Source organism: Chiloscyllium plagiosum, unplaced genomic scaffold (assembly GCF_037043375.1).
Source record: "Chiloscyllium plagiosum isolate Xiang-an unplaced genomic scaffold, Cpla_swu_hap1 HiC_scaffold_13, whole genome shotgun sequence".
NCBI classification, from domain to species: domain Eukaryota; kingdom Metazoa; phylum Chordata; class Chondrichthyes; order Orectolobiformes; family Hemiscylliidae; genus Chiloscyllium; species Chiloscyllium plagiosum.
In genome coordinates this window covers 59561373-59576285 of record NW_028270151.1, presented here as the reverse complement: position 1 = coordinate 59576285, position 14913 = coordinate 59561373, and the positions used below count along the sequence as shown (strand labels likewise).

The window sequence follows — 14913 nt, the reverse complement described above, 5'->3', positions numbered from 1 at the left end:
TGAACTCCTTGATTACAAATACTTTCTGGTGTCAAACACATTCTCACTTTTTACCTCTTCAGTTCAGCTCTTTTGTGCATGTCTCTTTTATCTGCCACTCTATCATTATCATTAGGCTAGTAGACCAACCCTGGTTCAAACAAAGAATACAGCATGACAAGAGCAGCATAAACAGTATGGGATAGAGAAAGGTAAGCAATTCCATAACCAGTGCGGCAGATATGAGCTCTGCAGTCCTGTCACATCCAGTTGTGAACAGTGGTGGACAAAAAAAACTGGAGAAAGCTCCATGAATCACACTATCCTCAATGATGGGGAGCTCGCCACCATCAGTACAAATGTCAAGACTGCGTCTATCTTCAGTCAGGAGTGCTGAGAGAATTGATCCATTTCAGCCTCCATCTGAAGTTTCTAGCATAACAGATTTCAGTTTTCAACCAATCTGATTCACTTCACATGATATCAAAAAACTGGTGGAGGTAATGGATACTGCAAAGGATGTGGGTCCTTACAGCATTCTTAGAATAGTACTAAAGATTTGGGCTACAGAATTAGCTGTGCTCCTAGCCAAACTCTAATACAGCTAGCACTAGCATCTACCCAACAATGTGGAAAACTTCAGTTACGGCCTGTGCACAAAAAGCAGGGCAAATCCAACCTGACCAATTACTAAGCCATCGGTCTATATTAATTCATCAGTGAAATAATGGAAAGGGTTGTCAGTGCGATTAAGTTACATCTGGAAAAGAATAAACTGCTCACTGACATTCAGTTTGTGTTCCATTAGGATTACTAAACTCCAGAAAAGCCTTGGTCCAAATATGGACAAAAGAGACTGACCTTGACATCAAGGCAGCATTTGGTTGAGTATGGCATGAAGGAGCCATCATGAAACTGGAGTCCATTGAAATCGGGGGAATCATACTGGTTGGAGTCATACTAACACAAAAGATGTTATAAGTAGCTGTTGGAAGTTATTCATCTCAGTCCCAGGGCATATCTGTAGGAGTTTCTCAACATTAGACTTTTAAGCTCAAACATCCTCATCTGCTTGATCAATAATGTCTCCATTATAATGTCAGAATTGGGGATATTCACTGATGATGGAACAGCATTCAGTACCATTGGCGAATCCCCAGATACTGAAGGTGTTCTTGACCACATATAACAAGACCTGAACAACTCCAGGCTTGGGCTAATAAGAGTCGAGAGTGTGGTGCTGGAAAAGCATTTCCAGCATCTCTGATGCTGCCTGACAAGTTGTGCTTTTCCAGACCACACTCTCTACTCTTGATCTCCAGCATCTGCAGTCCTCACTTTAGCCTTGGGCTGATAAGAGGCAAATAACATTTGCACAACATAGGTCCAAAGCAATGATAATTTCTGACTAGAGAATCTAACCATTGCACCTTGATATTCAATGTCCTTGCAATTGCTGAGTTCCCCACTATCAACATCCTGGGGATTACAATGGCCAGAAACTGAACTGACTAGCCATAGAAATACCGTGATTGTAAGAGCAAGTCAGAGGCTTGGAATTCAGCTCTGAATAATTCACCCTGTTTCCAATATGCCTATCGACTCTCCAATATGTATAAATCCAGAATATGATGGAAAGCTCTCCACCTTCCTGAATCAATACACTTCCAGCAAGGTTCAAGTAGGTTGAAAACATCCAGAACAAAGCAGCCCACTTGATTAGCATGCCATCCATCACTTCCAACATTCACCTCAACACTAAGGCATGGTGGCTGCAGTGTGTTCCATCTACAAGATATAATGCAGGAACTTGACAAGGCTCCTTTGACAGCACCTTCCAAACCAACAAACTCTAACATTTAGAAAGACAAGTGCAGCAGGTGCATGGGAACACTACCATCTGCAAATTCCCCTTTAGGTTTCACATCATTCTGCCTTGGAACCATTCCTTCTCTGTCACCAGATCAAAATCCTGTATCTCGCTTTATAACAGTACTGCCCATACCCCCCAAGGACGACAGCACTTCAAGAAGGCAGTTCATCATCATTTCTTCCAGGGCAATTAGATTTGAGCCGTATCCAATGAACAAATGAAAAAAAAGGGCTTAACTACCTTCTTCTGAACTATAACAATTCTGTGAACATCTGTGTTTATGCTTAGAACATCAGTGAATGATACTGACACATTATGCAATAATTGGAAAAACATTCAATTCTACATTACTGTCATCATCATACATGACACCTAAACTAATTTAAAAGTACAGGGAAAAATCTTTAAAAATATTTGCTGTGACGTTATTTTGGCAACAAACAAGTGACGAGTTGATTAACGTAGTCAGCAGATCAATACTGCATCTGACATACATTTAAGAGTCTGTCTCAATTAATTTTTTTGAAAATAGGTGTTGTCTTATTGAGTTTAAATAATCTGAGAATTTTTAGGTTTTCTTCAATCTGATGAAAATGTTAGTGCATAATTGGACGAATGCATGCATTCTAAAATAAAGAAAAGCATGCAACAAGAACTTAGTTTATACTTTCTCAATCATTAATCATATCATTGCGGGTGGCAGAAAAAGACCTGAATTTTCAGTTAAAAATCACACAACACCAGGTTATAGTCCAACAGGTTTAATTGGAAGCACTAGCTTTTGGAGTGCTGCTCCTTCATCAGGGGGTTGTCAACCACCTGATGAAGGAACAGAGCTCTGAAAGCTAGTGCTTCCAATTAAATCTGTTGGACTATAACCTGGTGTTGTGTGATTTTTAACATTGTACACCCCAGTCCAACACTGGCATCTCCATATCTTGAATTTTCGGAGCATCTTTTATGATTACAGGAAGTCTCAAACTTTTTTGAGCCGATGTGAAGTGTTGCAATTGTTGCAAATGAAAGGAAATGTGGCAGCTACTGCAAGACCCATAAGCAGCAAGGTGTTGAATGATTTCAAGAAGGCTTTCGATATACTCCTTAGGACTAAAGGATCAAGCGAGAAAGCAGGAACAGGGTATTGAGTTGAATGATCAGCCATGATCATATTGAATGGCAGAGCATGCTTAAAGGGCTGAATGGTACAGAACGAATGAAACTGCTAAGAAAAGAAATCCCCATTCACAAAATCTTTTGAAAAGTACTTGCTACTCTACAATCCCATAAAAGTGTTAATAAACATACTATTGAAATACAAATAACACTTCACACCTCTTAATTTTGTGAAAACAGTGTGACATTAACAATAAATATTACAGAAAAAGATAACCTGTGATAGTTGCATAAAGATACTAAATTAGGAAAAGCAATGGTTCCCTCCAGTTATCAAAACAAGTCTCCCATGGACTTTATCTTTTTCTGAATGTCGATTTTAATTGTGCTCTCATAGTCAATGCATTTGCCTGATCTCACTGATGATATCTTTGCATTACTGATGACATCCCCTCCACTCTCTTGTGTAACACCACTGTGCTAAATGGGATACATTTCAAACAGATATAGCAACTAAAAATTGGTTATCAATTAGGTGTAGTGGGCCACTGATAGAATTGTATTCAGGAGGCAGTCTTTCAGATCAGAATGTAGAATCAGTTTGGGTGGAGATGAGGAATAGTATGGGATGGAAATTACTAGTAGAGATGGTCGACAGGTTCCCTAATTGTATACACAATGTGATATGAGATAGAGAATAAATATTGGGTGCTGGTGTTAGAAACTGAACTAGTCATAGATGATTTCAAAATATAATCTGGAAAAATACAATTGGTAATGATAATCTGAATGAGGAATTCATAAAATGCTTTCAATGTGTTCTTAGATGAGCACATTTTGGAACAGACCAGAGATATTAGACTTGAAATATACTAAGATTATACTCTACTTGATAATGTTTAATGTAACAAGATTAATGACCTCAAAGTAAAGGCACCACTAAGTTAGAGCAACCACACAATGATCGAATTTTATATTCAGTTTGAAAGGGACAAGAGTGGATCCAAGACTAGTATTCTAAAATTTAATAAGGACCAATATGTGGTTATGCAAGTTGAGCTAGCTGAAGTGAACTAGAATACATGGCGAGGGAATATATCAAGAAGTAATGCGAGATATTTAAGGTGATATTTCTGAAAATACAGAATAATTATTTAGATTTGCAAATGACAGAAAGATATGCAGGAAAGTATGCACCAAAGGGGACATAAAAAGAATGCAAAAATTTGTATAAAAAATAAAACATTAGACAGGGAATAGCACTATTCAAGAAGGCATTTATGGGACTCTTGCCAGTAGAAGAAGTTAGGAATTAGTAGTGGCATTTACCATGTGCATTATCAATAGATGGCTAACTGTCATAGGTTCAGGATTTGGTATTAAAAAAAATCCAGATATGGGTCAGCTAAGTTATTTGCTGAAGGGAATCTAGGTATATCTTGAGATTTACCATAAGAAATTCAAGCATAGATATTAGACTAATTAAACTGCTTTAAAATAAAATAAAACTAAACAGCCTTTGTTATGAAGCTGCTTTTAGCAATGAGCAGTTGGCAACAATTATAGAGAGACAAAGAATCATTGAACAAGTAGCTATTACTATAGCAAATAAATTAAGGTGGGAAATTAGAGTTGAAGTTCTTAAAGTTGCCAAGGCATTTTGCAAATATTTAGAATTAAATTAAGTTAGTTAAAACCTTGAGATACATTGTGAGTCAAGAGAAGAGGTTCAAGGAGCCAAGAAGTTCAAGGATCCATGGAAGGACAATGGACATATGTTGAACTTGTGTAACATGCCATGCTTGACCAATGGAATGTTAAGTATAAATATTTGTTGACCAATAAACCCAGACAAGGATTTTCTTACTCTAGAATTTAGGACCTCGATTACCCGGCATTCAATTATCCGAATATCGGATTATCCAGCAAGGTCCCGATGCTTGGCTAAACTATGTAATTGGCAGTTGATTATTCCGAATTCGATTAACTGAACAAAAAACTCCCGCCCGTATCCTTTGGATAATCAAGGTTCCTCTGTCGTCCTGTTTCCAACATCGTGCACAATGAAAAACATCTACAAATTACATTATTTAATTGTCATTTATTACAATTAACATAAATTAAGAACATTTATTAAGGTGATTGGAACTGTAACACAAACCTTTGAAATTGATTATTTCAAACTAAATTAATTCTACATTGTATTTAATACAGAAGAAAAAACCACAATTATTTGAAAAGTACATTAAATATACTTTCAATAGCAAATGAATGACATTACTTGAAAAATATTTGTTTATTGTACTGTGATAAAAAATAAATTTACTGAACTTTATTTTAACTTTCAATCCCAAAATCTTCCAAATGTTTCCTTCAGCCATAAACAAAAGGTAGAAAATCTTTAACGTTAACGGTCTGTTATGTAAAGTCCATGTAAAGTCCATCTAAAGTTGTCAATCCTGAGCCTTAAATTACCGGTTTACATGTGTATTCCTGGATGCAGTTGAATTTAAATTTGTATTGGTGGCTGCACGCTCTCGTTCTTTTGAAATTTCCATTTCAATTTTGGCTTGAATTTTCTCCCAATTAACTTCTACCTGTATAAGGTAATAAGATAGAAAACAGTATAAGTCAAGGATTTCAATTAAATTTGATATTCTATGCAAATTCTCACCAATGTTAATTCCTGGTGGCAGTGACATAATCAGGAGTCCAAAAAGGGACACCGGAGGGCCTCTTAAAAAAAAATAGAACTTTTCTTATTTTACAGTGCTGGCAAAAGTCTGAATGCTTCCTGGCCTCACACAAAAACCCTGGGCTATTTCTCACACCTGTGCAACATTCTAAACAAATGGGAAATAACAAGCTACTTCCCCATCTGACGAGAACTTAAGAATCCTTACAGTGTGGAAACAGGCCTTTTGGCCCAACATGTCCACACTGACTCTCCAAAGAGTAACCCATTCAGACCCATTCAATATCCTGTTATTCTACATCTTATCCCTAACTAACGCACCTAACCTACACATCCCTGAACATATGGGCAATTTAGCTTGGCCAATTCACCTAACCAGCATATCTCTGGAATGTGGGGAAACTTGAATACCTGAAGGAAACCCATGCAGACACAGGGAGAATGTACAAACTCCACACCGACAATCATCTGAGGCTAGGTCCCTGGCACTGTGAGGCAGCAGTGCTAACCACTGAGCCACCATGCCACAAAGAAGCACTAATTACTTTCAACAAATAAAATGGCATTTATTCACAGGCCTGGGCAAGTTATCAGAGTGCATTTACATTGTATCTACTGTAACTCAGGGTAGGGTACTCAGCCTTCACTGTTTGACAGCTGCCCCTGGAGATTTCATGGTCTTTGAGTTGACTTAAACTATACAAGTAACCTGCAGCATGTGTAAGCAAGGAAAGCGAATCACATCAAAGAGTCCTCACTGAGAAACAGGATGGAAATTTAAACAGGGTGAGTTTGGTTTGGTTGCAGGGATTGCAGTGGTGATGTCCCTATCTCTGAGCCAGAAGGTCTGATTTCAAGTGTCACTTGTTTCAGAGATATCTAATAGCATCTCTGAATAGGTTGATTAGAAAATATCTAAAATTTCAGAATCTGTTTTCTGACCCAAATCCATATATTTTCATCATTAATTGAAGCTAATAGGTGAATGGGTGACTAATCCAATCCAAGGAGGTTGGTGCAACCTCAAACAGAATAATGGCATCCAAGTTCGAGACATTAATTTCTTCAGGCTGGTTTCCCTTAGTATAGATCTCACACGATAAGGGCTTGCAAATTCAGGATGCAAAAGTGTTCATTGCAATTTTTTTCATTTCAGGTCCAAGGCCAGAATTTCTGCATTTAACCACAACCCCATGACCTTCCTCCAAAAAAAATCAATGTCTGAGGCTGATCATTCCTCCTTACCTAAGCTGCAATTTCCAACCCCATAGCCCAACACCCACAGATCTTGATACCCAGAGGCCTCTTAACTTTCCTTTCCTGAGGCAGCTGACCTTGCCCTTGATTGAACAAACCCCAACACCCTATTTCCCACGCCTCTCATTAACTGACCAAATTGCACAAATGAACATCTCTCTGGTTGGCCACAGACTCTAAATTGTACTGGGCTTCTGATCCATGATACCTGAAATGTCGAGTAAATCAATAGTTGCAGGCTCTCCTATGGGTTAGGCAAGGAAACAGTCTGACTGAAGAGTCTAGGTCAAAAATATAACTCAGGAAGAACACATTATGTTTAAGTATGTACAAAAACTTATTAAGGTATTGGGGAAGAAATAGGACTGAGAGAAAAACAGAAGGGACAAAGAAAATCAACTATTACATTTTCTTCTTAAGCACTCACTAATCAAGTTCTAAAGAGAAACAGAATTTATTTAGTGCTAATGCTAATATTACAACCTAAATGCACAGACTTGAATCTATTTCTGAATTATTTTGCAAAGGATATGCACTCCTTCCTTCACTATCAATGGTGTAACCTCTAATTCAAAATTAGCAACCGACTGGCAAATTAGATTTAAGTTACGAATTACATTTTCCTTGATTTATAGGTAAATTACTGGTTTGCAAGTGTTCAAATTAATTGTTCTAAGAAGTTGTATGAGAACAGATCATGACAACTATATATGCCAGACCCATTCAGATGGGATCTATAAATCTGCCCTTATGTTCCAATTTGAGTTGATTAGCTCTCATCTGGAAGAATGGATATTTTCTAATCAATCTGTTCAGAGATGTTATAATACATTTGCGGGGCAGATGGGACTTAAAAATGTGTCTGGATCAGAGGTGGGGGCACTACCATTGCACCTCAGGCTCCCCTGTCCTAGAAGAATACACTTGACAACATTTGTTTTTCTAGTTACATACCCCTTCTGCATACTGTAAAAATCTCTTGTTGGTTTCTTCTTTTTGGAAATCCTTCAAAAATTTCTTCCTGTAAGCTAGGACAGTATCAACGTGGGTCTTGTATTTTACAGCCAGCTCCAGCGCTCTATTTTTGGAAAGGAATGAAAAACTTGAATACAGATGACCTAATACAGGTATGTGGCACATTGTATTGATAAAACCAAACTCAAGTAGATATACGTAAAAATTATTTTTCTATCTTCTTTTTCAAATTCCTTTCTCAGGACTGAAAATTGGTCTATACCTACAATAGTTATTTGTAGAAAATTTTTTTTTAGATTAGATTCCCTACAGTATGGAAACAGGCCCTTCGGCCCAACAGGTCCACAACGACCCTCTGAAGAGTAACCCACCCTTGACTAATGCACCTAACACTATGGGCAATTTAGCATGGCCAATTCACCTGACCTGCACATCTTTGGACTGTGGGAGTAAACGGGAGCACCCGGCGGAAGCTCACGCAGACAATGGGAGAATGTGCAAACTCCAAACAGACAGTGACCCGAGGCTGGAATCGAACCTGGGACCCTGGTGCTGTGAGGCAGCAGTGCTAACCACTGAGCCACCATACCAACCAAAAGTAAAGAATATTTTCTAAATATCTTAAGAAACATGAGTTAAAGCAAAATAAATGATAACCAATGATTTATAGTTTAAATAAAGTTGGTATCTGATTCATATGTTGTGTTTGTTAATTATTCTTAAGGTGGTGATCAGGTTAGGATACAGTTGGTTGTGCTATAACACACATTTCCTCAACACGAATTGGCTTTAATGCAATTTAAGAATTTAGACCGTTATTTGCAGAACATGAATTTTCCTCACCTGCATTGGCTATGATGTGATACCGGTCCCATTGTTTAAATGGTGCCACTCTTGTGTCATTTTCTTATAATGTGAGATCGCACGAGAACAGACTATCACATTATATCAGAACTGACTTACAAACAGAGCTCATGATGATTGGGCGAAGTCATTTCTTACCATGCTATAATTTGAATTCATGACAACATTCTACAATATTACTTGTTGAGAATGCTGATTTGCAGCCAAAGATTTTGTCAGTTAAATAGGATGTAGGAATGAAATTGCATAAGCTGACTAATTAGGAAATACTGATGTTATCTTGTGAAAAGACCCCATGAGGATTATATGGATCAGATTTCTCAGCAATTATGGCATTATTGAAACTTACAAATTTCATTTTATATGGAAGAAGTTGTATGTCATAGAATGCTTCTGTGTGAAATAAACTATTAGAGATAACTGATATTGCTAAGAAATGAAAATATGTTTCATTAATTAAAAATTAAAAGCATTATTAAAATTTTATGACAATTACAGAATAACTAGTTGGGTAAGATCTATCACTGTGAGCTCTTGTAACAAGTGAAGAATGTGTTGATCAAGATTCTACTTATTTTTCTACAAACCCTTTGGGGTAACACTGGAGTTGTTTATTCACTCGTGGTACTTGGATTTCCCTTGTTGAGCCTGCATTCATTGCCCTTTCTAAGTTGTCCTTGAGAAGGTAGGGGTGATCTGTTTTCTTGAGTCTCTGTAGTCCATTTGATGTAAGTACACCTACAATGTTGTTAGGAAGGGAATTCCAAAACTTTGACTCAGTAATACTGAAGGAATGATTATATGTTTCCAAGTTTGAATTCTGAGTGGTTTGGAGAGGAACTTTCAGATGATGCCCTTGTTCTTCTATATGATAGTGGTTGTGAATTTGGAAGATGCCATCACTGGATCCTTGGTGGATTTCTGCAGTGCATTTGTGGCTGGTAAACATTGATATCACTGAATGTTGGTGGTGGAGGGACTGGATGTTTGTTGATGTAGTTCCAATTTACCAGGCTGCTTTGTCCTGAATGGTGGTAAGCTTCTTGAGTATTGTGGGGAGTACAGAGGGATATTCCATCACACTCCTGGCTTGTGCCTTGAAGTTGGTGGCAAGGCTTCAGGGAGTGAGGAGGTGAATTACTCATTACAGGATTCCTAGCCTCTGACTTGCTCTAGTAGCCACAGTATTTATGTGGCTAACCTGGTTCAGTTTCTGGTTAATGGCAATGTCCAGGATGTTGATAGTCAGAGAATCAGTGATGTTAATGCCATTCAATGTCAAAGGGCAATGGTTAGATTTTGTCTTGCCATTGCCTGGCACTTGTGACATGACTCTGTGGAATTTTTTATCATTGAGGACTGTCGAGGCTGCATTGCTCAGTATACTCAAAGCTGAATACACTGTATAGGTGTGATGGGGAGAAGGCAGGAAAACTGAGTTAAGGATTATTAGATCAGACATGGTATAATTGAATGGTAGAGCAGATTTTTACTTCTACATCTTATGTTCCTGCATCCTCACTCGAGTTGCTCCGAGTAGCTGACTGACTGTGTCCAAGCCTCTTGACTGGGGCATTACAGGCTGCTTTTGACTTATAATGCTAAGCTCCCTGACTGAAGACTATATCCCTTGATGTGACGGAGTACTGCTGGCAATCATAACAAGCTTCCAATAAGTGGCACAGCAATCTAGCAGTACTGTTAGCCAGGTAGCTCTAGCTGAAGGGCAAGGCATGGCAGAGATGCTTAAGCACACAGATAAGTTTAAAGTGAATGAGCACTATGAAAGCAACTCAACAGACTGGAGATGCAGCCTGTTTCAGTTCATGAGCTGGGTTTGTGTCCCTTAGTGCAAAATGTCCTTGTTGCAGCATTATAATGATAGTTGCCACTGTGGCCCAAGGTGCAGCATTGAAGTTCAGCAGTTTCTGCTAAGTGAATTGGAGTTGTACCATGAGGATTCTTACATGCTGGCACATGGTCGATGCAACAATGACAGTCTGACTTCTATGTCAAGAATTCTTAATATCCAATTTTTTCATGGTAATATATATGTTAGAAAACAACATATTAACAAAGCAAGATCTGTAGTTAACGAGCAATAATCCTCAATTAACAACATGTTGCTGCCTTGTGAGAATCTCACCTGAGTGAGAACCTATTTAAAAGGTGAAGACACTTGTTCCCGATGTCAAGATAGGAATAGCTGGACTTTATGTCAATAGGTCATATTTTTCACCATTGCCCACATGGCCCTTAAAAGATTCCAAGCTATGCCTCTTAAAAATGAACAATTTTAGACATAAAACATTGTTATGGATTGCAAATATTAGCTGACTTAATGGTGCCTCAATAAAACATTATACTGTTAAAACTATCCACGTGATTCAGTTATGTTACATGAGATGGCACTGAGTTAAAGCCAAATGGTTGTCAGAAGACAAATCAAAGGACAAGTATTTGGGCCAAAATAGACCATTTCTTGAGAGCTAATCACAGAAAAGCAATGAAAGACATCAGTGGACAGCCTGTTCTCGCTTCAGGGATACTGCACGACATGGAGAGACATAGTGAATTTGCCTTAAAAATGGTGTGTTATAACTCATTAAATGTTTTAAACCATTAATAAATAAAAATAGATGAATCATTGGTTTGGCAATTCCATCCTCAAATTTAGAACAAACTATTACTTACAAAGAGACAGTACAGTAAACAAATAAGACTGGCAGATATCATTGGACAAATATTTTGTTCTGACTTGACTACCACATGAGTTTGGTAAATAAACAAAGAAAACTATTTTAGAGCAATGATAGTATAATAATGAACATTTAGCAACACTGACCTCTAGTGTTCTCTTCTATCTATGTAGTAAGCAGTTACACACTGCACTTTAACTGGTGCAGAACATGTTTGATTTGCTTACCTATCCCAATTGAAGAGATTAATATTTACTTGGATGGCTTGGTAAATAAGGCCCGCCTGGATTAAAATTCCCTCAGCATCCTGCACATTTCCAGTAAGTAGCAGCAGGTGTGCCATGCGTGACTCTTTTGAGGGTAAATCCTTGATAAAGTTGATGTACTGCACTTTATCAATCTATGAATTGAAAACAAAATAATTTTTTTCAATTTGAGCTAATTACCATTTGAAATAATTGCACAGAGGACAGTATCCCGTCACCAAGTCACTCTTTATTTACTTATGCACAATACATTTTCTGTGGTGAGTCAGTCCCCAGAACTGAGGGGATTCTAAATCTCCTGTTTATATTGATCAGCCAAAACTTCCCTCATTGGCCTAGCTTAGCAACCCCAATTAAGGACCTCAGAGTCAGTTAGGTCCACCTGGTCCCAATCACTACACCATTCATTTTGTATGGCAGTCCCACAGAATGACTATGGCACTTGCTCATACCAACAATGTACACAAGATATTTTTTAACATGAGAAGGCTATTGTACTGCAGCTACAATATGGATTTCTGGCTGACTAGGAAACTTTCCTGCTCTTATCACCAGCCATAGACATATTGAAAGGTTTTAAGGATTGATAATCGTCCTTTTTGGCTAGGCTATAATGCATCTTCTAAGGCTATTTAATCTGTGGTGAGGAAGGAAGCCAGAGATTCCAGCCAAGTGGTAAGGTTGCCTCAAAACATCTCTGCAATGTATTTATTTTTTGTTTTGATTAATGGAAGATTTTGAACTTCATTTTTCAGTTACATGCATTTACAAAGTTTATTTCTACAAAACAACCTAAGAAACACTGGAGTAAGTCATTTAGCCTCTCAACTCTATTCCATTATTCAAATGTTTGTCCATATTCCTTAAAATCTGTACATGGATGACATTGCCACTTTCTGCTTAGATCCTGCAATGGAGAAGGAATCATGCCCAGTTCCTTTCTCACCTTGGTGATATGCTCCTCCCAAATTTTTGTGCATGCCCAGTCCCCTCTCAACCATATTCCCAGCACCTTCAGATAATCTGTCCTGATGGTGAGAAGATAAAGGATGGGTTAACCCAGTTTCCAAACAACATGGTTGTGGCCTAGCCCCGATTGCAGACTCATGAGCATCTGCTATCAGTCTGAACTGGCCTCTGGAGCCAAGGTAAATCGGGGCTAGGCCAAGACCATGATCTTTGGGAACTGGGTTAACAGATCTTTTATCTTCCTCACCACCAGGGCAGAATACCTGAAGGTGCTGGAAATATAGTTCAGAGGGGACTGGGCATGCACAAAAATTTGGGAGAAGCATTTTGCCAAGGTGAGATAGGAACTGGGCAATACTCCTTCTCCATTATGGGGTACAGTCAATGTTTCTGCATGTGGCACAGATCTGGCCCATTCCCTGAACCTGCGCCTTTACAGTCACCCAATTTATATTCCATTTCAATAGGAGGTCAAAAATGGACTATGCCCACAGGGACATTATGTACAAAGCTTTGGAGAAGGATGGCAAGATGTACCTACATCGCCGTCATCTGATGGCCATCTTTGTGTGTGGCTGCATCAAGCTGTGTGTAGACTGTCAATATGGAAACACCAAGTGTTACTACGTACTGAGGTTGTACTTGTCTCCGGTGTTACAAAGGATGGGTCTGGCCTCTGAATCACCTGTCCTTAATGGAAAAGTTTATAAAGAAAACATCTTTAACTACATAATCATTAGGAAATGGTCAGTACGTAGTGTCCTCAAGACCCTGCGGGAAAAGGACAACATGGATCCTGTCACATGGTTCCTTGAGCAGAAGCTTCCAATGCCAGAAGCTTCCAACAAGCACCAAAATGTAGCTTGGCTGGTAGTGAGACAGGCACTACCTGTCAGATCCTTCATGTATGTCTGGTCTCTGTGTGCCACTGCACACTGCCCTCAAAGCAACTGTGCTGGTGAAGGGACTGTCACTCATCTCCTTCCAGAAAGTCCCTTTGTCAAGAAGGCCTAAAGAGTCTGTGACACAGGACTCTGTGCTACACAGGCTGTTCCTGGAATGCACACCGAGACAAACATTAACTGCGCCTGAAGGACCATCAAATCAATGAAAGATGCTCTTTAGTCTGCTTGAAACCTGTTGGTCTTCCAGTGTAAATGTCGACCCTGATCAAATGTTGCAGACTGGCATATTCTAAGGTCCAGGACTATGCACTGAGGGGCGCAACATAGTTTGAGGCAGCTGCCACCAAGGCACATCTTTCTGCCAAAGTCAAATAAGGGCCAATTCAGTTATCAGACCTTTTCTTTGCCTCAAAATATATCTGTTTCTGCAACTGCAGGGATTGTTACATTTTGTTTTCTTTATATGCAAAGGCTGTACAGAACTTCATTAGTACCTGTGTATGTATATAAAGTTAACTTTGGAAGAATGAAGTATATTTTTGCAATAAAAATAAACAAAAATCTTTTGATCCAAGACTTAAAAATTTCAATTGATACAGCATCAATTACCATTTGTCGAACTCCAAACCACTACCATCATTTGTGTATCAACATCTTTCTTAATTTTACTCCTCAAAGGTCTTAGAATTTTTAGACATTCCTCCTAATTGTTGACTTCGAAATCAGTGTTCCCCTTGACATCTTAAAACATTCAATCAATCACACTTTAATCTTCTGCAAAGCACAATGCTAATGCAATCTCTCCTTGAGATAACACTTGGAGTCTAGGTATCATCTCGCTATCTTTCTATCTTTCCTCACATGTACTGTTCAGAAATGCTAAAGGTATTCCAGGTGCAGTCTAACTTTGTACCATTGAGCATGACTTGTATAAAAGTCAGCATTCCATCAGCTCTTTTGATTATTCTTGTACCTGTCGATTGAATTAATGATGTGTTCCTTTGGACCTCCACTACTCCTACCTTTCTGTTTAGAATGTACTCTGTTCTATCCATTTTAGGTCAAAAGTGGGTGATTTCAGGTTTGCCTACTATCTTAAATGTGTTGTTATTATATATTTAATAAAGAAGGTTAATCTGTCTTACAAAGTGGCTTTCAGAAGGCACATAACTTCTCTAGCTAAAAGGTAATGAGCTAAAAGCAAATGATCAGGTTATCTGATCTTAAGAATAATCCAGAAAATATCATTAAATAATTGCCAGAGTTGCATTTATATCAGAATTTTTTAAATCAGTTTTTCAACTAGTTGTATCATTTT

The 14913-nt window shown here is 38.3% G+C and overlaps 1 protein-coding gene across 10 annotated transcripts in view; it reads right to left on the bottom strand.

The window, feature by feature from the left end:
- Positions 1–5057: 5057 nt before the first annotated feature.
- The window catches only part of ift80 (intraflagellar transport 80 homolog (Chlamydomonas)), a 229777-nt gene continuing 219921 nt past the window's right edge, over positions 5058–14913 (bottom strand). For 9 of the 10 annotated variants that reach the window (XM_087993642.1, XM_087993645.1, XM_087993644.1 and 6 more), the window contains 3 exons: positions 11683–11855; positions 7872–7995; positions 5058–5562 (listed from right to left, as the gene is read on the bottom strand). In XM_087993642.1, the coding sequence (XP_087849768.1) occupies positions 5437–5562; positions 7872–7995; positions 11683–11855 (423 nt within the window). In that variant the 3' untranslated portion in view covers positions 5058–5436. The remainder of the gene's footprint in view (positions 5563–7871; positions 7996–11682; positions 11856–14913) is intronic. The other variant, XR_015759197.1, reaches the window with a different exon arrangement.